Genomic DNA, 26,712 nt, shown 5'->3' with positions numbered 1-26,712 from the left:
TGAGGTTCAAACCCATGGTTTTTCTGATCACAAAGGTTAGAGGCATCTGGAAATGGATTCAAATACCCCATAGTTGATTTCAGCAGAGGTCTCTTGAAGTTTTCCAGATTCACAAGCAAGTTTTACAAAGAAGACCAATTTCAAGGAGATAGTTCTGTCTTGTTTAGGTTTGCTGTTTTGGATCAGTTTTAAATCAGATTTGTAGATGTTTTCATCAGCACATAAAGCTGCAAATCAATGTAATTTCAGATTGGCCATGTTATTGTATCATTTCAGGAGAATTTGTATAAGAATATGGTCTCTTTTCTAACAGATTTCATAGCAATTATTTTGCATTTCTGAGATGCATTTGAATGTTGTTGAAAGATAGGGGAGCACCCTACATCAATAAAATATCATTTCAACATATGGCATCATAATCTTTAGCTAGATTGCATTTAATGCTGATGATGGTTTTCGTCAAGTAGTAGAGATTCAATAATTTGGCCTCCTGATTTCAGAAATTGTTACCCACAAAGCTCCGATCTTTGGAATCTACAGTCCCTTATATTCGGCTATGCTATATTCAATGTACTTTATTGTTTTCAATATCGTTCTTAATTAGACTCTCCAATATATTTACAGGGTTTGTCATCTTGGAGACACAAAATTGCGCTATAGTTTTGTTAATTTAGAAGCAGCATGCTATGTTGGTCTAGAGTGGGCAGAAGATATCTGCCCAACACTATCCATGCACCAATTTGCTTTACACATATCCACTACAAAGGTGGAAAAGCATGTGATTAATATGAAGAATCAAAAAATCGAGGCAGAATCTATATAAGCCATTAATTAGCTTTATATGTCTGATTACATAGTGAAATAGAGGCAAAATCCTCAATATCCGCAGCCTGCTTAATTAGTTTTATATGTCAAATTACATGGTCAAATGGAGAGACAAAACCCCAAATATCCACAGCCCATGTACTTAACTAGCACATGGTATTAAGTTGAAAACTGAAGAACCCATAAAAGTAAGATGCAGAAACTATCATTCAAGTAATATAATCCGCACAGGGTTTGAACATGAAACTGACGTAAAACTTGTTCCACTTCACCTTAAAAATCATTCCTTGAGTAAGGTCTTCATTTGGAATGTGTATTGTCAAGAATGTTCATAACTCAAACCTAAGAATCCTTTCCAGATTTAAGTTCTTCATTCTGAATGTGTATTCTCAGGATCCTGTTCATGATCAATATCCATTGGCTCTGATGACCGTTCGCCTCCATGAGGTGCATTTTGGTTAGGTTGTGTCATAATTGGTTTGAAATTCCTAGAAACACAAACAATCTAAGTTCATCATTTAACTCCCCTAAAAGTAAAGCATGTCAAACTGCAGAAAGCTTAAAGACCATACCTATTCGAAACCTCGGTTCTCTTTCTGGTATCAGCTTGAGCTGAGGGAAGTATTGGATCTGCATCCTTTGGCATTGAATCTTGCTTTCTTGTTTTAATAACCTATACCGGAGTGGAAATCAAGATTAGAAAAATAACTTGATTGTAAACAATAGAAAACAAATCAATTATTTTTCATGGTTTGAAGATTCAGCACTATATTTATCCAGGCTTAAGCATATCTCCCAATGGATGGTATAATCAAAAAATGGTATTAAAAAATATACCGAGACACAAAAAATGTGTTTCTCAACCTATATTTCACTTAAATAGCCAAAACCAAAACTTATGCCAGAGCTTTCTAACTAGGGCCAGAAAGGATAGATATCACTGTCAACATCCTGCAGCTTTTCACTGTTTTCTCTAAAACCACTCCTATACAGACAGACAATGAAATAACGCCTATTATAGAATCTCCCAGAATTTTGTTCACTTCCATATATTTGGAAGGAACCCAAAACCAGTTAACACATAATGGAATCTAATACGACAAAGTGCAAATAAAGTTCAAGTATAGAAGTAATCCATGATTCGGGTTGCATCTGTCAAATGAATTTCACGTGAATCCAAACCAAACCAAACAGTAATCCCACTGCCAACAAGCCAGATAAATAGAATTAGTATCACATATTTCATGCTAGAGTTCAACAAAGAAATAAATATACTTCACTGCTTGCAGTTTGAGAGTACTTGATTTGTGGGTTCCCTTGTATAAGCCGGACATACAGAGTTCAATTCCCAAGTTATATTATTGGAAGTGCCTGAAAGAGGCTTATTTCAAGAGCTTTCAGAGGTCATCACAACTCTGTGATCCCTATCAAAAAGAAATGTAAACACACACAGGGACTTGTCTTGAAGCACCAAAAAGACATATAAAGTACAATGAATACGTATGTGAAACAATTCATTGAGTTCTGGTGTTAGTAACAAATTTGATACCTGATTCACTGACAAATGAGACAAGCATGACACAACTGGGATGGTAAAGTTTTCCCTCAAACAATTCCACAAATTCTGGTGTCAGTGACAATTTGACACCTAATTCATTGTCAAAGGAAACAAACATGACGCAACTGGCAAGGTAAATTTAATGTTTGCTTTTTTGCACAGTCAACAACAAAAAGACTAACTATTAGGGACATTTAACAGAAAAATATAAACACAAAATTTGACCCAGCTTAGACTACTGAATTGATTTCAAATAGGACAATATTAAGTTGAAACTCATCAGGGCATTCATAGCTGATGCCCACAGCATCAAATCACTAGGAGACCATCCAACTTTGTAGCGTGGTGGAAGAGATACCACTCAGTTGTGGCATCTAAGCTGAAGGTTACCTATAAAGTCAGTTCCTTGAGAATAAAAAAATAATAGCATACAAATAATGGATGTGAAATCCTAAAAAATAACGGACTTGAATTCAAATTGTACAAAAACAAGGGAAAGGCACAAGGTTACCCTACACAGGGAATTTGTCTATAAAAGGATTAATGACTGCCTTTTTATCTACCAACTAGGAATAGATATAAAAATTAAAACCAGAGTCATCCTTTAAACAACAAACTTTTTCAGACCAAAAGAACACAAACTTACCTTTTGTCTATCTTTGGGGTCTATATGATCATATTTAGTATCTCTATATGGAGCTAAATTTCGATTAGAAGTGATATCGTGCATTAAGTCAGCAGCTGCTTGTGAATGAGCTCCCTTCTCCTTGTATCTCTGTTCAATGGCATCTCCAATCTAGTATAACCACAAAAGTTGTCATATAAGTTGGTAATCTAAGTTGATTGCATCTTAATTTTACAAAAATTCTAAAACTTTAATACACAACATACATTTTTAAGTTCATCAAGCTTTTTTATAAACACTTCTTTGGTTTCATCGTCACCTTCCCCATACAACCAATCTTCTGTTTGCTGCAAATCTCTTGAAATTTTTTCCCGCTCTGACTCCGTTGCATAGTTGTGGTAAATGTCAGAAAGCTGAAATCAACATGAGAGAACATTTAGATAAATCTTTAATGGAGTAACAGGAGGCTTAGTTAATCAAGATTCAAAACTACATCTGCACTATGATATCTTGCCAGGAAAATTCAACTGTAAGTTGGGATTCAAACATATTACTGCATGTTACCTTCGTTGCTCTAGTGTGACGCAATAATAAATAAAAGCTAACATGCATTTAATAGGAAGGAACTGGAAGAAGCCTATAAATATACATGCCTTATTACGCATATCATATATGTAGGATTCCACAGCATTCTTCGTATCTTTAGTCTCCTCCATAATCTTATCTTGACGTGCCAAATCAACCTCTTTTTCTACTGCTTTTTGCAACTCCTCTTGTGGTAAGCCTCTATTGACAACCTCATTATCTAGTGTGTCTGTCCTCTTGGACTTTTTCATATGCTGCACACAAAATCCATCATCTCATTATATTTCATAATATAAATTTCCATCCATACAATAAATTTGAGGACCTTGCACAAGCAAAAAATAAATGATAAACCTATGAAAATCAAATGGGGATATATTCATCAAAATATAATTTTACAGCCACAAATGACTCTGCCTTTTTTATGTGGAGATACCATCATTCCAAAGACAGAATTTTCAGTGTTTCCAAAGTAAATACTGATGCAAGTATGTGGAACCATTTTCAACCGATTTTAAACTCCACAAAATATCAAGAACAGGCAAACATAGAAAAGCAATAAATTTGGAAGAGACTAGCTATTACTGCAAACTAAGCCTAAAGAAACATGTTCCGGAGATTTCAACTGACCATCAAGTTATGATTTTCATAAAAAAAGGATTTACTGTTCTATAAGCTCCTCAAGAATTAACTCTTACTAGAATTAACTTCAAATTGACAGGATTGAACTGCAAAGTGGTGGGAGTAGTGTTTTATAGTTGCTGAAAATGAAACAAATTTACAGTTGTATGAAAACAAAGATAGAACAACAAACAAGATTGGCACAAGATTTACATGGAAACCAAAGTTCGGGGAAAACCAGCTTGAAGTAGCAATGGCTCACACTCACTCCTCTCTGTGCCAAACTAGTTCTTACTCATATGATAACTGAACTTGCTTACTATTCTCTTACACTCATATTTGCAATGAGACTGTGCCTGTTACAAACAGATCATTGCAGTGTCCTTCCATGCAATAAAGAAACTTCAAACATCTTCGAACATGAAAAGATGGTTTTTGCCATCACTTTACTTGTACAATTTAAATGGGAAGAACCGCCAGGTCACAAATGAAACCACAACCTGCCTATATTTGGTCACTTTGTCACTGACAAAAATGCTATTTGTTTTCTGCTCTGTTCTGATTGTTTAATGAAGTGAGCTTGTTTTCTGACTACTTGTGGATCATTGTGCAACAAATATTGCATGATATAATGGAAATTATTGCTATATTTTTTTTAAAACGCTTTCAGTAATCTCCACATCAGAAAGTGGAAGCAATATCCACTGGAATATAGAGATGGCATGATGCATCATAAGCAATTTAATGATGTTTTCCTGCTGCTGACAATGAGGGGCCTTGAAAATCAGAATCATGTTCACATCTCAGAACAAGCCAAAGTTGTTATATCGAAGTGGTTTGATTGGTTCATCCAATTTCCCACCTTAACTTATATCAGAGTTTGAGGATTTGATTCCTATCAATATAAACTGCCAATATCCAAGTGACTAGGTAGTGTTGATGGAGTATTGTACAAATGTAACTGTACTTCATTTCGTTTGAAAATAAGGTGCAAGATAGGGGTGAAATTTCCAATACGGATTGGTCCATACAACTATACAAGTGTGCATCAACCCTAGATGCTATAAAAATGATGTTGATGGTGTTTTTATGCACTATGCAACATAGAATAAAATACTAAGTATTCTATCCTCTCTTGAACAAAATCTTCCCAAGTGCTAAACTGTGTGATCAAATGGGATGACTCCAAGGTTCTGAATGTCAGGTCTTGACATGCTCTTGGATAGACTCAGTGTGTATGATGTGATATTGCTGGAATCACAAGGGGGACTTACGTTGATACTTGAATGCTTGAATATTGCTAGAATGTGGAATTTTACTTAACTTTAAAAAACGGGAAAAAAAGATGAGGGTTGAGAAAGCTAATTTAATCCTAGGAATGCAAGAGCAATGGACAATATTTGATGAAACTCAAATAAGCCTTGCTTTGACATGCAAAGCAACAACTCCACAAAGCTTAGTGCAATCTTCTAAGGAGAGCAAAATGATGTTCAAATCACTATCAAGGACATAGACACCATCAAGACGATGCATATCAATGAAGCAAGAAGCAATCGAAGTTAAGCTCAAATAAGAGGGGTCCAATTGACTATGCATGACACTTTACAAAATCAGCAAAATGCTAGTAGTATGGATATATGAATTTCACCATTGATCATGCACAAATTTCTTCCACTCATCTAAACAACTTGAATATAAACGAGAAGTAGAGACCATGCAAATTGTTGAATCAACTCATGAAGTTCACCATATCTTCAATGAAATTAACATGCTTCTTGCAACAATGTCTTGAAAACAATCTCCCTTTTCTCCTACTCTACTCTAACTACTACTAACTATCTACTAATAATCTACCTGCTATTGAACCATTAACCTTTACAAATGAAGAAGTGAAGCCTTATATAGATAGCCCTTTACAATGAGTGGTTCAAATTGATTCACAATCCATGGCCAAGATTGAAAGATGGAAACCCTAATTAGGGTTTGTTACACCCATTACAAAGCATTTAATGCTTAAAAAATGATAAAATTACAAAAAAAATAGGACACATGTCCTTCTAATTTTCGACCAATGAATGACAAGGGTAGGTACATCGAACTTTGTGTCCACATGTGGTAGTTATCTCTTTGTTGGATGAGCTAGGTGCAATGAATTTAGACACCTTATCTTGGAATGATGTGTAGGGTGAGTTGCTGATGACTGGGCGCCACCTCAACTAGCCGATCCTTGTAACTCATCACAAGTGTTTTTATGATGTTGATTTTGATCTTGCGATGATGAATCTTCATTCTTCCCTTGCAATGTTGGTGAGTGTTCCTTCATGATTTTGATGTAGACTCCGCCATGTCTGACCCGCCTCCATTTCTCATGCTAATGATATTCATGCTAACTTTCCTTGAAGTGCATCTCTACACTTGCCTTGTAGTGTCGTCTCTTAGTGATGGAAGTTCTCCTATCTACTACCTTGCATGAGCTTATGATGCTTGTGCTTGAGTCTTCTTCTAACCTCCCCTTAAGTACCTTGAGGTGTGAATATTGTTTATCTTCACATTGTTTGTCTTCTTGGTATCTACTTCCTTGGGTTAGAACATTACGAACAGATCTCTTGCATGTCCTTATCTTCCTCAAATGATGAAGTTCCTCCTCCCTTGCTGTCGTAACCTGAAAAGAAAACACACCTTGATCAAGATATAGAAGAGAGCAATGTCAATCTTTAAATCTTGAAATGATTCCCCTTTATTTGATCTCTGATTGTCACCTTCAAGGTTCGATTTGTGTCTCAAGTCAGATTCTAATTAAAGTTTTTGATTTGGAATGTTTTCAAGGTCTAAGACATGTATGATTTCATTAGTTTCAGGTCCGAGTTTTTTGACCTAATTCCTACCTAGATACGTGCATGGATGGGCTTTTGATAGCCAACAGGAACTGGTTGCAAGTTGGTCCAAGATTCAGGGTACCACTGGCAATGCTTGTAAAGAAGTTTGGAATTTTCAAGGGTCACAAATGGTGACAAAAGGAAGATTAGACTTTTGGAGGAGCGTTGGCTAGAAATGGTCGAACTTTTTGATAGGCACTGACAGTGCTTGCAATAAGTTCGGGTTTTTGTATGAGCATTGACAATGGCTTGCTTGTATTCACAACCCTTAGATGGAAGTGAAAGCTTCCTTTCTCCATTTCATCCATGCCCTCAAACTTGGTTGGTCATTCACTTGATCTCTCTTTCACCTTAAGATCGGAGTTCTCAAGCCTAACTAGAAGTGTTGAATGCAAATGGACCACTGAGAGGGGGGGTGAATCAGTGGTAATTAAAAACTTTAACTATTCTGAATGATCTAAGCCTCAATAATAGAAATCAATAAACTATGAGCAAAGATATTAAACTCATTCAAACATAGAAGGCAACCACACAACACAAGATATACGAGGAAAACCCACAGTGGAAAAAACCTCAGTGAGAAATGCTGCTAGAGTTTACTGCTCTAATCTAGCCTCACAATGGAAATACTTTGGTTACAACGTTTATGGGCACCAACCCAAAGGAGCACCAACCCCTAACTTTATGAGCACCAACTCAAAGGAGCACCAACCCCTAACTTTATGAGCACCAACTCAAAGGAGCACATACCCCTAATCTGAGCACCCACTCAGATGACATACAATGAGTAACTATGCAATATCAATTAAGCACCTCAGTGAGAAATGCTGCTAGAGTTTACTGCTCTAATCTAGCCTCACAATGGAAATACTTTGGTTACAACGTTTATGGGCACCAACCCCTAACTTTATGAGCACCAACTCAAAGGAGCACATACCCCTAATCTGAGCACCCACTCAGATGACATACAATGAGTAAATATGCAATATCAATTAAGCACCTTGTTACAAATAAACTTTTGTAGCTCACAACTTGTTCTCTGCACTTGAGATTGATTTGACTCTTCTCTGCTCTCAATCTCTACTATCAATCCCAACTCTTTGTTATTCACTTCTATTCTCTTCTTTATCTTTTCTTGTTCTTGCTTTTAGCTGCCTCTTATTTCCTCTTCACCCTCTGATTATTCAGCATGCAATATATACTGCGACGTTATACTTGCACTGGTGTCGTGTTATGTGCACCTGCGAAAATTACTTCTTTGTGAGCTGCTTTTTCTACTCCGTTCTCTATTTTTTCAGACCTCCTTTCTTACACATGCCTTCACTAATTCATAACATTTCTTCTTTGTCAATTTTGTAACCAAAAAATTTCCCTCCAAAAGTGAAATTCAAAAACCGATAGTTCCAGCAAAGAAAAATCTTATCTCCTTTTAGATTTTCAGCCATCCACATTAAATGGCTCTTTCCTTCTTTGCTAGCCAATCCCTGCAATCTAATTTGATTTTGCATATTGATCGGATCCAATAATTCTCTGTATTGCTATTTTTAGCAATCTGTCTACTTGTCAAATTTGATATCCTTCCAAATGATCTTCTTGAGCCGCACACCAGTCTGCATTCATCAATCTCCTCCTCTAATTGGATCGACAATTGCCTCGTTTGAATGCACAATCTATGTAGTTACCGACTTCACGTTAATATTTGTTAACGACTATTTGGAAGCCACGTGTCTTCATATTCATCGTCCAAATCACTTGGTCAAACTTGGTCAACCACCACTTAGACCCCTATGTCTTTTGGGTTGCCAATGTTATATCAAAATATTCGTCCATATCATCCAGTCAACCTGTAATGTCCCCTTCTCAGTGAAAAGAAGTTCAGTGGTCCATTAGCCTATTTCGGAGATCCGTAGGCTAACTAGAAGCAGAAATTAGGGTTTCCCACTTTCGAGGAGGTTTGTGTGAGTTGTTTGATGCTTGATTAGTTGGAATTCTATGATTCTAATTGTGGTTTCCTTCTAGGTTTTCTGAAAGCTTCGTAGAGGTATGACATGCATTTAGTTCCGAAGAGAATTCTAAACTTACTATTTTTAGTAAGTTGGTGGCAGCTAGCAAGGTTTTGAGGTTTTTCTAGGTTTTCTAAGCTCATCCACAGGGTTCGAAGAGCAAAATTTTTGGAGTTGTTTTCAGGACTTACTATTTTTAGTAAGTGCCATTTTAGGCAGTGCTATTTTTGGCACTCAGTGCAGAGCTCTAACCCAGTTCAATTTCATGGTTTCCAGCACTTCAAATCATAGTTTTGTTTAGCATTGATCAGTATTTGATTTTCTAGTGATTTATTAAATATTAATACTTTATCCTAAAGTTTAATATTTAATTATTGTGTTGGTTGGCTTAGAGGGGAAAAAATACATTTCACTTAAAATCTTATTATTTTCCCTAAGTCAGATGGCGTTGAGGATGAAAAAACATTTCATGTTGAGAATGTTTTATGTTGCAAGTTGTAGACCAAGGAAGAAGTTCAAACTTATGCCTAGGAAGGGGATGCCATGTCATGAATACACTTGAAATGAAATTCAAATGAGAAAATTGGATTTTGTGCGCTATTTGAATGTGAATTTGAGTCTCTAAATCTATAAATATGAGAGCTAGGCTCCTCATTTGTCATCCATGAAGAAAATATAACGAAGTGTTGCCGAAATTTACATTGAGCTTCGAGGAATGCATACCTCCTAGCATTTACTGGATTTATTGCTTGAGAGATAGCAACTAATAGAGCTTGAGACTTCTCTTCATTCAAGAGAGCGGATTGAGGGACAAAGATGTAGATTTGTGTTTCATTTTCAGAAGTGTGGAGTGTTTTCTGAGTTTATTCATGTTGCTGGTTCGTGTGTGCTGAAGGTGTTTTTTGCTCATGGCTCCCTATGTGCTTGACGTGTGGTTCTAGGTATTGGCTCCATCTATTCCTACCCCTTGGGCGATGAAGTTCACCAATTTCTAGCTTGTCAAACGCTGATTTGGATTTTTGGTAGCAAGTCGTACTTTCCAGCTGAGTTGTACCTTTCTTTGGCTGCCTCGGGTTGCATGCAGATTGTTTGTGGTGTTTGCAGTGCAGGTTTGAGGTTCTAATTGTGTTGTCTATGTTATATGTCTCATTCGCTTTTGATTTTGTGCAATTCGGAGTTGATTTGGAGAGGTTATGAGTAATTTGGGGTGTCTGTAGCTTGCTGGTCTGTGTGTTATAGTGATTTTAAGAATTGCATAGTTGTGTGTAAGGAGAGTTTTTGGGTGTGAGTAGCTTATGTTGGTTGGGGAGTGATTTCCTATTGTTGCTGCTGCTGTTGGACTTGTTATCAGCACTTGATTTTTCATTCTATATGTTTTGTAATGCTGGTTGTTAGTCCCACTGCATAAGTGGAAGAGGTTGGCTATGCCGCCTATCTTTGGGACAACAATATCTTATGATTTGATAATCCATAATGTGCATTGTAAATCTAGTTAGTAGTACTAACAACTATCTTTTGGCTTATTGCTTGTAGTCCCACTACATAAGTAGAAGAGGCTAGCTTTGCCGCCTATTTTGAATATTGTAATATTGTCCTACCGCCACATAAGCGGTCGAGTTGATTGTAATTTTATTTTAGTCCTCCTGCTGGATAAGTGATATGATTGTTCTTCAGTTCCTTGTATTGTCCTTTGTTGGTTTACCACCAAGTGATCTTCAATATTCTCCATATCCTGCTGAAAAGTGGAAGGGGCTGACTTGTCGCCCAAGTATTGTAATCAATTTCAGTTTCTTGCATCTAACGATCCCCTCACACTGTATGCTCTCACCCTCCCAGATTGAGCTCTTGGTGATCAAAAGGTGGAAAGGGTTACTTTCAGCAATATTGGGATTTTATTTTGCTAACCCTAATGGGTGTTTATGTTGATTGTAAACTGAAAAATTTGAAAACAAATTAAGGGGAATATTACAGTGGTATCCGAGCCACTTATCTTGCCAGCCTGTGTGATAAGGGTTCTCCATGAGTGATAGAGACATGAGATACTACAACTGAGAAGAGAGGAGGCAACAGTATCAGATTTCATCAGTGCCAGTGGAAGAAACATTTTTAGAGGTAAGAAACAAAGAGAAGGCAGTGGATATAACTGATTTAGTTGATACTATGGCAGAGAGAACATCAGATGCAAATGGGGCTGCAAAGAGAGCTGAAAACAAGTTTAATGCTATGATGGATATGATGTCCCAGTTGTTGGCTACATTAACTCAGAATGCCGGTGGGTTTCATAATCAAAACACCACTGGAAACAATGCCAACACCTCTAACAAATTTGGAGGAAATGGGAATGGAAGCAACTAGAGTAGTGTTGACGTGTAGTTTGTACACTATCAAACACAGAATAAAATACCTAAAGGTACCTTATCCTCTCTTGAGTAAAGCCTCTGATTGCTGAAGATATCGCGAAAAAGGATCAATCAGGATGACTTCAAGGTTCTTGTATGTAGGGTCTCTACGTGTGGATAAGCTCTTTGTGGTATGATGTGATTTGCTAGAATCACAAGGGGACTTACATTTGATGCCTGAACTTCTGATTTGCTTTGAATATTGCTGGAACACAAGATCTTACTAGCTTTGACTTGAAAAAAAAGGAAAAAAGATGAGGGCGAGGAAAGGATCTAATCCTAACACTAAGAATGTAGGAGCAATGATTGATCTTTGATGAAATTCTAACTAAGCCTTGTTTCGACATCCCAGGACCATCTCCACAAGGCTAGTGCGATCTTCGAAGGAAAGCTTTATGATGTTCAAATCATCACTGCAGGCATAGACACCATCAGGTTGATGCATATCAATGAAGAAGCGACAATTGAAGTTAAGCTTAAGCTGAATGATTCCAGTTGACTACGCAAGGCAAGTCTACAATCAACAAACTGCTAGTAGTATGGATATGCGAATTTCACCATCAATCAAGCATATTTCTTCCACTCATCTAATAACATGAAATCAAATATGAGAAGTATAAAGACCATGCAAATTGTCGAATCGACCCATAAATTTCACCATTTCTTCAATGAAGTTACAAGTCTTTTACAACAACATCTTGGCAACAATCTTTGCCTTCTCTCTCTACTCTACTCTAATTGCTATTCTATCTACTAGCTAATCACCTTCTAACTACTCTCTATCTGTCTTCTAACTGCTTCCAACTATTTTCTTACTATCTAATTCCTAATGCCTTTACAAATAAAATGTCAGGGCTTATATAGTGCCCACAATACAATTCGATGGCTAAGATCAATTTGAGATCAATGGCCAAGATTTTACAATGAAAACCCTAATTAGGGTTTGTTACAACCATTACATAACATTTAATGCTTGACCAATGATAAAATTGTATTGCTTGGACACATGTCCTCTCTGGAAAAATCGACCAATGAATAGCCGGGGTAGGTACATCGAAGTTTGTGCCACCTCCCATGAGTTAGGTACATTGAATCTAGACATGCTGAGGTGGACCACACTGACTGGAGAAGTGATGACTAGGATGCCACCTCGTCTGACACTTGTAACTTGGTAAATATTCAACATGATGTTGTTGAGAAGCTAGCTTTAATTAATTCTTCTGGAACTATCTGCTTCTTCAACGAACCCTTTGCTTTGACTTCTTGTGTCCTTGATTTGCAGGATGATGATGTACCTCGCCTTGAAACGCTAGATTGGAGGAGGCCGCCCTTGTCCTTGCTTGATCGTCCTTGAGGAGACCGTCCTTGATCTGGCTTGATTTTCCTTGAGGAGAACCTTCCGACTTGCAGATCCTTCGAGCTTGGAGTCGCCATCTTGATACCTACACAACATTTCAAAATTAGTAATATATTTTGCAACGTGGAAATATAGACTAGAAAGAGGATTTAAGTTTTAAATTAGGAAACCTCATGATAAATCTTTGAATCAACATTTCCTAAATTTACTAAGCCACTTGAGATTGAAAATTCAAAATTCAAAATTGAGACTAGGAGAATCTCGCCATACCTCCACTTGGGAATTAACTCTAAGAAAAGATGCAAAATTAAGCAAGTTTGCTAGGCAAAATGTGGATCAAAGTCTTCAAAATGTGCTTCTTCTATCAACTTCACCACTTCTAGCCTTCAACGTCTTGAGCAAAATTCGCTCCACCTCTAGCCTTCAACTCGCACTCCTTCTTGGACCAGATTTCGCACTCCTTTATTGCTCCTTCAAAATCGCACTTGGACAAATGATTGAAAGATGGATTAACATGCTCAACACACCCCTCTTATATAGGCGCTCATCTTGATAATTGCCCCTAGGCCGACTTGGAAAATAGGCCCAAAAAACAAATAAAATTTAATAAAAGAGGGGGCCGACCTTGCAAAATAATACCCCCAAGCGCTCCCTTTTCTTAAAATTTAATTTAATAATAATTAATTAAATGTCTTTGTAATTAAAAACCTCGATTTTTTAAAGGCTTTAAATTGATTATTGAATGTCCATGCGCTATTTTTAAATACCAATTTAATTAAATCTTTCACATTTTTATCGAATTTGGCATTTTAATGTAATTTGAAAATATTGGCGCCTAAGCATGGGAGGAATAAGGGACACTAACCATATCGCTCTGGTCCCTGGGAGAGGGACAGGAGCGCTCCTTCATTTTGGCCTTGTTTTTCTTGTTTTTCACGTTCAGAGTCATGTCTTAGACGTCCAAAATAGCATTTTAATTGGGAATCTTGAGCTTAATTTGTCCCTTTTGTGGAAGGAGTGCGCCTTAAAGTACTTTCGCCCTGGTCCCTTGGTGAGGGACAGGAGCGAACTTGCCCTTTTCCTTGGGTCTTTGTCTCTTTAATCACCAATTTATATCGCAAGGCAGGTAACAATGTTATCCATTCATTCCATGCATACTTTACTCGTCCTTTACAATGCAAATTTGATATTTGAGTGAATATCGCCCTGGTCCCTTGGTGAGGGACAGGAGCGAACCTTTGTTCCTTGTGCTCATCCTTGTTTATATCAACTTGCAACTGTCTTCACGGTGTAAAATGATGTTCCTTACTCCCTTTTGAACACTTGAAATGTGAGCGGCAACTTAAACTTGGACACACTTGAACATTTCGCTCTGGTCCCTTGGTGAGGGACAGGAGCGAATTTGGGCATTTCCATCACCTTTGCGGTCTTTGATACTTTACTTTCTCTCCGAGGCGTTCCAAACATCATTGCCCCTTTGTGTCTTAGCTTGGAGTGATTTAAGCTTGGAGGGAATATTAAATAACCTTGAGTTCGCCCTGGTCCCTGGCTGAGGGACAGGAGCGAACTTTCACTTGTAGGCTCAATCATGCTTTGCTAACTTTTAAAACCATCTTCAATGGATCCGCTATGCTTCCCTTCACTCATCCTTGACATGTAATTTGCTTCATCTTGGCGAGAGATTTGTCTAAGGAAGAAATCGCTTTGGTCCCTGGGAGAGGGACAGGAGCGCCTAGGACAATATGGGCTTCACTTGGCGTTTTTGCAATCTTCAAATTATCTTCAACGGACTCGTTACGCCTCCTTTGCTTGCCTCAAACTTAACACTTACTTGATCTTCGCCCAAAACCTGTCTTATAGGGAAAATCGCTCTGGTCCCTGAGAGAGGGACGGGAGCTATCACTTAAATTCGCCCTGGTCCCTGGCAGAGGGACAGGAGCGATTTTGCTTCTAGGGTCAATTTTCCTCACGATTGTGCTTTCAAGTTATATTCAACTGATAAAACGTATCTCCTTTGATCTTCTCAATTCGCGAAATCGTTCAAATCTTTCAAGGACAAGGCAATTTTGGATTTCAAGCTCCGGTCCTTCAGTGAGGGACAGGAGCGATTTTTGTCCTCCAGGCCCAAATGCTTCACTTTTCACCATGAAATGTCTTTGCTAGGGAAGATATCATCCTGCTTCATGCTATGAATAAAAGTTAATGTCCAAACAAGGTCTAAAAATGTGCATATGAATAAAATCGCTCTGGTCCCTCAGTGAGGGATAGGAGCGAATTTGACCTTCTAGGCAAAAACTTCATCATTTCATTGCTTTTGATCAAGTCTGGATGCTCCATCATGCTCATTTTGCCCTTCACCATGCCTTTGATGTCTCAATTCGTCCAAACAAGGTCAGGAATGGCTCAAATAAGTATTATCGCCCTGGGCCCTTGGTGAGGGACAGGAGCGCTTCGCCTTGGTCCCTTGGAGAGGGACAGGAGCGCTTTTCGCTCTGGATCCTCATTGAAGGTGAGGAGCGAAATTTGACTTTTTGAACTCTCCATCAGGATAATTTTTATGGAATATAACATTTAAGTATAAGTGACATTTCCTTCTATGTTTCTTCTTTCTTATACTTTAAGTTATATTCCATATATACTTTCAGGATGTTTGAGAGTGGTTTCAGACCTCCAGGAGTTATATTGCAAAATCTAGTTTTTTGAGGTTTTTTAGTTTCCAAACTTAGTCAAATTCAGGATCAGGACATTCCAGACTTAGCCAAATTTCAGGATCAGGACATTCAAACTTAGCCAAATTTTCAGGACATTCCAGACTTAGCCAAATTTCAGGATCAAGACATCACTCAAGCCGGACTTGCTTATCCATGTGATCACCTGGGCGACACTCAAAATGTAAAGGCTAACTAACAAAACCCTAAAAGACCAAAAAACAAACCCTAAAAAACAAAAAAAGCAAGGGTCCCCATTTGCAATGGGGCGATGTGTGAAAACGTCACAACAAGTAGCAACAATGGTGGAACCTCCGCTGGGTTTGCTTCAAGACCTTTGCAACCCATCTTCCTTCCTGTTGTGACCTTTTTCACACATCGCCCCATTGCAAATGGGGACCCTCTCTTTTCCTACTTTCTAGGGTTTTTGTTAGTATCCTGTGGCCTTTCGCTTCAGTTTTGTCAAGCCTTGCTCAGTTTTTGAACAATTCGAGTCCTAGAAATTGAAAGTTAGTTTTTGCAAACCAAGTGATTCTAGAGTCAGGACACCATCAAAGTGCCTAGAAAGGCCAAAGGATGAAGTTCGCAATTGATTTGGATGAATTTGAAAAACTTTCTATTTTTAGAAAGTTTGTTTTTTTGCTTTTTCCTATTTTTTAGGAAGTTTCATTTTTGGCATTTTAGCCCAATCCCCTGTATGGCTATTTTTAGAAAGTTTTCCCTATTTTTTAGGGATGTCTGCTTTTTGCTTTTTCGGAATGGGGACCTAGGGTCTGCACTGATACCACTGACCTGCTTCAATCGTGATCCAAAATTTCCAAGTTTTGACCTAAAAAGCCAGTTTCCTACATTTTAGGGGTCATGATGCTTCAAATGGTTTGCCTAAGTATGGATTTCAAATTTCAAGTTAATCTGGTTAAATTTGGTTAAATTGTGAAATTTTGAAATTTTCCCAAAATTTTCCAAGTCTAGCTAATAGTTGATGTTGAGTGTTATGGCAGGTGATAGAAACTCTGCCCAAGATGCCAGCAATGGAGAAGTCCGCCTTGAGAAGAGGGAGTATGAAATTTCTCCATGTGTGGAGGCCACTCTAAAGTCCGCCCTTGGTGATGGTTTCAAAAATCCGCCCTCAAGGAGACCTTTCAAAACTCCGCCATGCCTGGAGAAGCCTCCAAAGTCCGCCTTGGGAGTGGTTTCAAAACTCCGCCCTTTGCCTTGTTGAGGTCACACCAAAGTCCGCCATGTTGGAGTCCTTCCTAAAGTCCGCCATGTTGGAGGTAGCACCAAACTCCGCCCTATGTTGATGGCCAACATCCTAAAGTCCGCCATGCATAGTGAAGGGAAGAAAGTCCGCCCAAGGAGAATGCCTTCCAAACTCTGCCATGCCTTGAGAAGCCTCCAAAGTCCGCCTTGGGAGTGGTTTTAAAACTCCGCCCTCAAGGAGACCTTTCAAAACTTTGCCATGCCTTGAGAAGCCTCCAAAGTCCGCCTTGGGAGTGGTTTCAAAACTCCGCCCTATGCCTTGTTGAGGTCACACCAAAGTCCGCCATGTTGGAGGTAGCACCAAACGCCGCCCTATGTTGATGGCCAACATCCTAAAGTCCGCCATGCATAGTGAAGGAAGAAAGTCCGCCCAAGGAGAATGCCTTCCAAACTCCGCCATGCCTTGAGAAGCCTCCAAAGTCTGCCTTGGGAGTGGTTTTAAAACTCCGCCCTGTGCCTTAGAAAACTCCGCCCTAGGAGGTACATCAAAAGTCTGCCCCTTGGTGACAGTTTCAAACTCCGCCCTCAAGGAGACCATCCTAAAGTCCACCATGCCTTGTGAAGTGGAGAAAGTCCGCCTTGAGAGGCTTTAAAACTTAGCCCTATGCCTTGAGAAAAGTTTCCAAACTCCACCCTAGGTGAAATGGAGAAAGTCCACCTTGAAGAGAGAGCTCTAAACTCCGCCATGAAGAGAGCCTTCCCAAAGTCTGCCTTGATGGTGAAGATGGTAAGGTCATCAAAAGTCCGCTATGCCTTGAGGAGGTAGTCAATAGCCCTTGATGTTGGAGGGAACAAGAAAGGCCGGCAAGCATGAAATTGAAGGCAAGCAAACATGAAGAGAGTCTCCAAAAGTCCATCCAAGCATGAAGTTGAACACTTAAAACTCCGCCCTACTCTTGGAAGCAGTGTTCCACGAGCGTTGGGGACGGGGGGACGGGGGGGACGCGTTTCCGGGACAAGGGGACCAAGGGCCTAAATTTGGGGATGGCGGGGGGACGGCGGCGAGGGGGTGGCGGGGTGGTGGTGCTCATATACTTATACATATACATATAGTACTTGAAAAACTAGTTTTGAAAAGATGTATGATAGTATTATAGTGTAAGAATTACATTTCAAATGAGACTATAGGAAATTTGAAATACTAAATCTAAATACCAAGATTTCTAAGTTATGTTGTTATATGTAGCCTAATCAAACTCGGAGGTTAGATTTTCCCTACTTCTATCGACGCGGTTTCCCCCTATATTTTTCAATGGGGGTTTGGGGGCAGCGCCCCCAAGTTGGGGTCAAGGGGAAGCGCCCCTTGCGCGAGAGTTACCCCTTAACCCTCAAAAAACTTAAAAAGTCACTTTTTTTTTAAATTTTAATTTTAAACATTGCATATAAGTGGGGGCGACAGGAGACATCTGGGCATCTCCCCGTCCTTGGAGAGACGTCTTCACGTCTCTCAAAGGATGGGGAGACGCCCAAACATCTCCCAAGGAGACGTGGAGGCATCTCCATGTCTCTCTGGGAGACGCCCAGATGTCTCCACGTCTCCCTGGGAGACGCGGGGACGTCTCCGCGTCCCAGCGGCGCTTGGGTGGCGGTGGCGGTGGCGGGACGGCGGGGGACGTCGCGTCCCCGTCCCCGTCCCCCCATCCCCGAGACGTTTCTGATGGGGGGACGCATCCCCGTGGAACATTGCTTGGAAGTCAAGCAAAGTCAACAAGAAGCCAAGTGATGTCATCAAATCTTCCTAAAATCGAATTTATAATCAATTTAGAAAGCTGGAAAAAGAGATTTTCAAAGATCATCGAGTTGGGAAATCAAAATGGAAACTCAAAATTGAAATTAGAAAGAAGATATTTGTGGATCAAGAGGATTTTCAGACTGAGTTCCAAATTAGAAACATTTTGGAAGATGCTAATTTATAAGCCTAGTTCGAATTTATGGACTAAAAACAATTTAGAAGCTTGCCCAAGTAAAAGAGTTTCGAACTAAAAGAGATGACAACACAACTCAAAATTGGATGAAACTTTCCCAAAATTTAAGTTGAATTTAGAAACATGAGTTGGATTGTTTTTGCGTGTTTCTAATTATGAAGTCAACTTCATTACAAATGCATCCTTTGTAACTTCATTCTTACACCAAGAAGTTCGAAATTCCTTAGTTAGCTAAGGAAAACATTAAGAAGTATTTGCAGATTGGAGTTCACTTGGAGAAAATCTTGATATTGTTTGCAGTTGGGCAAGCTTCTTAACAAAGAATTCACAGATTTTGGAGTGGAGCCAGCTGGTATAAGGAAGAATTGTTAACTTTTTCTAAGTTTTCTGAGAAACTTCTAGCCTTATTTCAATCTATTCGAAGGTGAAGTTGGATTTACAATGCAGATTTGTTGCATTTTCTGAGTTTTTTCCAGAGTCATTGAAAAAAAATTTAGTGGATCTATTCAAATTCTTAGTGAAGGAAAATCATTTTTATTGACTAAGTAAAAGGAGAGTTTTGAAGTTATAACACTTGGTGTTGGATTGCGATCACAATTATCCTTAGGATTGAAGAGTTTACATATGAAAATCTATTTTTATGGCTCTAAGTATGAAAATGAAATAGAATCTCCAAACACTTAGCCATTCGCAGCCCCTATTTTCTTCAATTCATGAATCAATTTCTAACTTAAGCTTCATTGTTTAATTGCAAATTCTAGGCACTATGAAATTTCAAGTGGACAAAGACGCTCCTCCTGAGTCAAGGATGACTTCAAAGTGGAAGAATGTTAGCGACACTAACCTCGGGAACATCAACCTGAGGGAGTTCAAGAAGCGGATGTTTGGTTTGGACAACCTCATGCCTACCACAACCGCACGAAAGATGATGAAGAGTGGCATCGTGCATGCTGCAGGATTTCTCCCCACCATGCAATGCACCGAATTAGTAGCTGAATGTGCTAGGCATTACAACCCTGCCAGTAGGGATATTGTTGCACCCGATGGGAGAGTATTGGCAAACATTAGCGATGAGGCCATCAGAGAAGCCTTCAGAATCCCAGAGTATCATAACACTGTGTACGTGACCAAGGATGAAGCTAATCGCATGTATCAGAACCATTTGGAGGAGTATGACGCCATCATCAATCATTCCTGGCTGGATAAGCCAAGGAAAGGTGCCTCCAAACTTTAGAGGAAGAGCTTGGTGAGAGAATACTTTAAGGAAGATATTGGAAATATGATCGTTCTGCTAAACAGAATAATGGTGAATCCTCAAGGTGCTCCATTCGAGCCCTGGATGTGTTGGTTGAAAATTTTGTACACTTGGGGAGATATACAAAATTGTGGTTTCAACCACAGCGTGTGAGTAAAACTCTCCTAATTAAGGGAAGGCTCCCCCTATCTAACTACAACTTTGAAAATAAAATAGGATGGGACAGCAATCTTTCTTCTTCTTTCAAGAAAGACAATATCCTTTTCTCTTCACAGAAAAGTGATAGCGATTTGATATAAAACAGCAGTAACAACTTAAGAAATGAAATGAGAGAAAGGAAATGAAGTTTCCTGAAAGCTCAAAGACTTCCGTCACTTCCTTCGGGATGGAACAACAATATCAAGCTCAAAGACTTGATTATATGAAGTCCTATCTACCCTTTTCTATACTAATTCTATCAAGAACAAATTATAACAGCACAAAAACTGGAATATCTTATTCTTTTCTACTTAAAACAATGGGAAGTAGTTTAAGCTCAAAGACTCACAACTATTTCTCATAAAATCTGCTTCTGAACTCTCTCAAGAATAAGTGTAAGCACAAAGACTTACAGCTTCTCTCAACAAAAAATTTATTTTAATCTATATTAACCTCAAATACTTGCAGCACAAAGACTACAAATCAAATGCGATTAAGCTCTTTAAGAAACACTTGCAAGAAAGATAATATAGAACACAAACTCAAGTATGTAGCACAAAGACTCAAAGCTTGAGCAATTTCCTTCTATTCCTTTCAATTCTTGAATTTACACATGAAAGCTCAAAGACTTCTTTGTTGTAAATTTGGCAGAGTTTTTGCTTGCTTTTCAAAAGATAAAGATTACAATAGACCCCTCAAGTATTTATAGAAGAGGAGCCTTGAGAAAAAGGTGGGAGGATCCTAACTAACTTAAAAGAATCTCTCAACCACCAAGACTTCTTCAATAACTAACTAAGACTTCAATAACTAACTAAGACGTATTCCAACTACAGTCCTAATTGAACACAACTTGTAGTTGTCTTACATGTAATTACAAAAGTGCAAGTAATGACTTAACTTGCATTTTACAAAAAAACTTTTACATGTAACTTGTCAAAAGAAAAAACTACAACTAAAGATTACAAAAGTGGAAAAAATACAACTAAGTGTTGAAAAACACTTAAGCTATAGCACGTGAAGACATGAATCCTTCAAACTTTTGGATGATCATTTGTAGTTCATCAGGATCCAGTTCATGGGTGTTCTTGGCAACAACCATGGTCTTCACAATAGTATCATGGCATCAGAGGAGCGCAGAGCTGTTTTTCTCCAGGATGGACTGGATTTCATGCAAAAAGATTTGGTGTTTCATCAACATTTGAATTGAAGCGGCCGAGAATTGTTCGCTCCTCCATTCATTATGAATCCTCATCTGTAAATCAGCAAGAACTTCTTCTTCTGGAATCAGCTCTCCATCCTGACTGAATATGTTGCAAGAGGCCTTTTCACAATGAGGGACAATATCTTGGAAAACTTCACCCCGTAATCTCATTGTATCACCAATCTCCTCAATGAGGGATTTAAGAACAAGGGCCTTATTTTCCAAAAGCTCTTCAAATTCCAAGTACATGACCCTGGAAGAGATGATGGCATGTTCTTGTAGAACACTCAAGTGTTGTTGAGGTATGGTATGTCAGATTGTCAAACTATCTTCAACACTTTTCAGATTCTTTTTGAAAGTATCGGAAGTCTGATCCAGGTTTCTTTTCAACGGTTTCCAACTTAGATATCATCTGAAAAATGTATTTCATCACTTGTGCACATAGATCATGAAGCTGATCAACCTAGGAATCCAATGCTTGTACCTTCTGAGCAGCCCTTTTCACTCCACAAATTGATTCTTGAGAACCAAAAGAACCTATGGAGTTACTCCCTTCAGCAGCAGGTTTTGTGATTTTATGAACAACTGCCATAAGTCGTCGATTTTCCTCTTCTAGCTTGTCTTTCTTTGCTAGAAGTTCATCACACCGATGTACCAATGAAGCTACAGAAAACTGAGCATCATGTTTAATCACCTCATGCGTTTGCTTACCCAATTCTATCCTTGTAACTTTGTAATCAGCAGCTGACATTTCTTCAAGTGGCTTATCTGCAATGGGTTCAACAATTTCAGCTATCTTCATCTTGTTGTTGTCAACAATTACTTTGGAGATAGTCTTGGCCTTTTTAGCAACCTTGGATCTAGACTATTTAAGTTGTTGATAATCAAAGGCATCAGGTGAGATTTCTTGCTTCTTTCTTTTTGGAGTAAAAGAACTATGCCATAGAGGTAAAGCCATCAACTCTCCTTCAGTAGCAGTTGTAGGTAAAAGAGAAGCAGTTTCTGTTTGAATAACCATGGTCATCCTGGGAGGAATATTTGTTTGGATGGCAACCACGGTTTTCTCAGTTACCAATGGGCATGAAGATTGCCTCATAAATTCTTCAAAACCAAAGGTGGAGGTATCAATCTCTGATAGCTGGATACAAGCAGGACTATCCTTAGGAACTTCCTGCACACTCTCTTGTTGATGATCAGGAGGTGGCTCGTATGCCGAAATAGGAATGGCATTCTGAGGAGATTCATCCACAAGCAAGTCAGAAGGAGAAAGGGGCGTCTCAATGGTAACTGAGGGAATAATCTCATGAGGCGAGTCCGATGCTGGAGACTTGGGAGCATCATCAGATTGCTGCCCTTCTTCTGGATTGTCCAGATCGATCACTTGAACATGAAACTGTAACTTTTCCTTCCCACAAACTATCGCCTCCTCAAGAAGAAGCACTACTACCCGACTAACTTGCAATTTGATCCTTGTGCTCGAAGATGATGCGTCTTTCTTGTTGTCAACCTAAATCTCAGACTTACGTCCAAGAGGCCCCGTAGAATCATCTTCTTTTCCAATTTTGATTTTTATGAGTCCAACAGCATTATTTTTCAGCCAAGCATTGGTGTTAGCCAAGATAGGCTGAAATCTCTCAAGAATGGATATGCACTCCTTGTGTGACCATTGGATTAAAGGAAGTGGAGCTTTCTCATCCCTTCGTGAAATATATTCAGGATCAAGTACATGCCCATCCTCAATCACCCCTTGTGGAATATCCACCAAGTTCAAATCAACAACTTGCTCAACAATGAGCCTGCAGTAATCCATCTTCAGAATTTCGACCTCTATACGAAGATCTACCCAGATATCCTCAATGCAATGTATGTGCACGAAGGATTTCTTGATCTTCTCCTTCATACCCCGGTAATCAAAATCAGCTCTGGACTTAAACCTTTTGAGCTTAATTTCCTGCATTTTAGTCTCCATGGCCTTGGCTTTAACAGATGTGACAAGAGAATACCGGCCATTTTTTAATGGGTTTGCTGTAGAGACCCCCATTCCAACCTTGTGTCTGACGGACTGATGAGCGTGGACAACCATGATCTGTCTTCCCAACTCCATAAGAATGATCTTATTAGTTAGGTATCTAGGGAGCATATATGGTTGCCCACTATAGCATCCGATTCTCATATAGGTGAAGGTCGGGAACTGTAGAAACAAGCATCCATACTCACTCACCTTTTCCCATGCCTCATCTGATACCCTTTTGTTCTTTAGAGTTATGTCAAACTGACACATGAAGTAACCGAAGAATGCATCTTGGACTCTTCTGAAATTCAATCTGCTGGGTCTCAAAGGTAACTGATCATAATATTCCCAAACTGGTATAAGTGAGCAATCACCCTTGGTAGAAAGACCTGGAAAATGCCTAAGCGATGCTGCCAAGTACACCAAATATGAGTTCATGTAGAAAGTCATGGTGGAAGAGACTGCTGAAAGTTGTTCACACAAGGCATCGCTAATGACTTCTCCCCATGATATATGATGGGATTGCCTTATGAACATGATGAACTGGTACATCCAGGGCACAAAAACATTAGAATGTTCAAGGCCCATTATCCTGCTGAGGAGGGTTATGATGTCTCCTATTTCCCATTTGAAGTCACAGCAATACAACTTACCCACCTTGAGAAGGCGGCTCGTGGCTCATGGATCCACTTGTTGATATGTCGTTTACAGTCTTTTTCCCTTTTCACATAATACTCAGCTACACTCTCTTTGGAGATTTCCATGTAAACAAGTGTGGGAGGTATTTTAAGGACTTTCTCAATTATGTCTGCATCAAGGCGGATTATTGCTTCACCATCATCATTTTTAATGATTCTTGTCTCCTTGTCAAAGTGATGGGTGCAAGCGAGAACAAATTTAGGTTCTAGGGAAGCCACTGGGAAAGAAGATGCGTGATGGATATGGCTGTCCAACAGCCGCTGCATATTGCTATCTTGTGGATCCTCAACCCTCTTGACAAACTCTGACATATCCACATGCCCTATATCTATATCTCTTATGCGATCCAAAGGAGAGGAAACTTGGGAAGGCGCAACTTCATTTTGGTACTTGTCATATTTGTACTTCATCTTTTTTGGAATTGGTGATGACGGCAAATCTGACATTCATGGATAACCTAAATACTGTGATGAAGACTTAAAAGTGTTAAGGCAACATCATATTCAGCTGCAACTAACATTTTTCCTTCTTCAAATGGGAAAAACTTCGACTCTTGCACTTCACGATTTTGTGAGAGAAAGAGGGGAAATAAATGGGAATGGGGAAATCTTGACTTTGACCGATTTCGGATCTTGGGAAATTTTTACAAGTATACAAGTTCGAAAAAGCATACATGCAATCGGATTTTAAAAACCCGAATGCAAGTACACTTGTAAATTCGCAAATGGAGAGATGGATGGAAAATGAGAATTAGACTTGCAGAAAATGACAAAAATGGAAAGTACGGACATGGGTGACATGAATGGATAAAAATGGGAAGATCTGGGAATGTCATTTTCATGAAAATGGGAAGAACTTCGAAGATAGGTATTTCACATCTTTTCAACTTGGAATTTTAACCAAAAATGGTTAAATTGGGAAAAACAAAGATTTCCAGCCAACTTGTAATCAAGATTTAAAATCCCAAATACAAGTAAAGAGGGAAAATGGGGAAGAACAATTCAATCCAAAAATTGCTTATGAAGGGGGAAAATCTCTCTCACAAAACCGATTTTAGGGGCAAGAACAACATATTTACAAATTTACAACTAGAAAGGAAAATAAGAAAACAAGAAAATAAGAAGATGAAACAAGAAAAGAAAAGAAATCATACCTTGCTTAAATCTGAAATGCCTCTTCAAAAAGATGAAACAATCTTTGAATGAAGAAGACAATTCATTAAATAAAGACAATCCACAATGCCAAACCCTTGCCACGTTTTTGCAGAAACGTCATAAACTGAAAAACGTGGCAGCAAATCCAAATAAAATAGCCCAAGGAGGGGTCGAATCTTCATCCACCTTCAACGCCTAGGCAAGAGAGGCAGAAACGACTTTGAAGAGGAAGGATTCGTGGCATTTTGTGAGAGAAAAACATGATTTTTGGTAAAAACGTGTTTACATTTTTGACACCAAGAAACCAACAATAAATCGAACTCCCAAAACCCTAGAATGGCGTGAAGATCTTTGCAAATGCACAAGAATAGGGAACAATCCCAAACGCCTCTTCTTCCTAAAAAATCTCCACAAAAATTTGCTTGAAATCTTCAACAAAAACGTTTCTCCTTGCTGGTCGGGTTTTTTGGAGGAAATAGCAAGTTCGAATTTGCATGTATGTTGAAAATCGGGTTTTTTGGAGGAAATAACAAGTTTAAATGCAGTTTATCTCATTCCTAGGCAAAATCGGGTTTTATGGGCAACATGACAAGTTTAAAATGTCACTTTTCCCTCAACAAGGCAAAATCGGGTTTTGGAGAGAGATGTGCAAGTTTAAAATTACTTGTAAAGGGAAAATAAAATCCCTATTACGAGTTTTAATTCACTTGCACACATGTAATAGGGGCTTAAAATCCCTATTACATGTAAAAACCATTAAAGTAGGGGTTTTAGAAAAGAATTACAAGTTTACTTGTAACTTAACCAAAAAATCCTTATTTTAACTGAAAAAGCCAAAAAGCATCAAGGGGGAAATAAAAAGCAAATTACAAGTTTTTTATTTTTCAATAAAGTGCACTTGTAATTAGCCAAAAATTTCCCTAAAAAGACCAAAACAATGGAAATCATTAAAACTTGCAGTTCAAGGAAAATTCTCCACTTGCAGTCAGGGAGAAAAAACCCGAAATTGAAGGAAAGACATAGCAAACGAATCCAGAATGCGACAAAATTCGAAACATAGTTCGAGGATGGACTGAGGATTTGTTGTGCAATTTCTTAACGGACAGAACCAACCTCCTCTCATGGGAAAAGGTTAACGACTACGAAACTATTGCCAAGCAAAACACTAAAGCACATTGTCTTAATGGACCGCTTTGTCAATATTATTCTTACTTGATCAATCACACATAATATTCTTGCGTTCATGATTTGTGAGCTCTTACTTTGGTAGGTGATATCGGATGGGGGATGTCAAATTGGGGGCATGACACATTTCTAATCTCAAGGAATGCCTTCTTCCAAAATGGTTGGCATCACTTCAAATGATATAAAAATTTGGATGCCTACCTTGAATGTTGTCAAAGAAAATGTCAAGAAGTTGCAAATTGCAACGAAAAGCATCATTGTCTA

General features: G+C 38.7%; 1 protein-coding gene across 3 annotated transcripts in view; it reads right to left on the bottom strand.

Moving 5' to 3' along the window:
* Window positions 1-782: 782 nt before the first annotated feature.
* The window catches only part of LOC131067977 (heat shock 70 kDa protein 14), a 132,310-nt gene continuing 106,380 nt past the window's right edge, over window positions 783-26,712 (bottom strand). For 2 of the 3 annotated variants that reach the window (XM_058003159.2, XM_058003160.2), the window contains 5 exons: window positions 3,662-3,847; window positions 3,275-3,421; window positions 3,030-3,179; window positions 1,398-1,498; window positions 783-1,313 (listed from right to left, as the gene is read on the bottom strand). In XM_058003159.2, the coding sequence (XP_057859142.1) occupies window positions 1,196-1,313; window positions 1,398-1,498; window positions 3,030-3,179; window positions 3,275-3,421; window positions 3,662-3,847 (702 nt within the window). In that variant the 3' untranslated portion in view covers window positions 783-1,195. The other variant, XM_058003161.2, reaches the window with a different exon arrangement.

Source organism: Cryptomeria japonica, chromosome 6, assembly GCF_030272615.1.
Source record: "Cryptomeria japonica chromosome 6, Sugi_1.0, whole genome shotgun sequence".
Classification (NCBI taxonomy): domain Eukaryota; kingdom Viridiplantae; phylum Streptophyta; class Pinopsida; order Cupressales; family Cupressaceae; genus Cryptomeria; species Cryptomeria japonica.
Note: the sequence above shows the minus strand (reverse complement) of the source record. Positions and strands in the feature narration are given on the sequence as shown.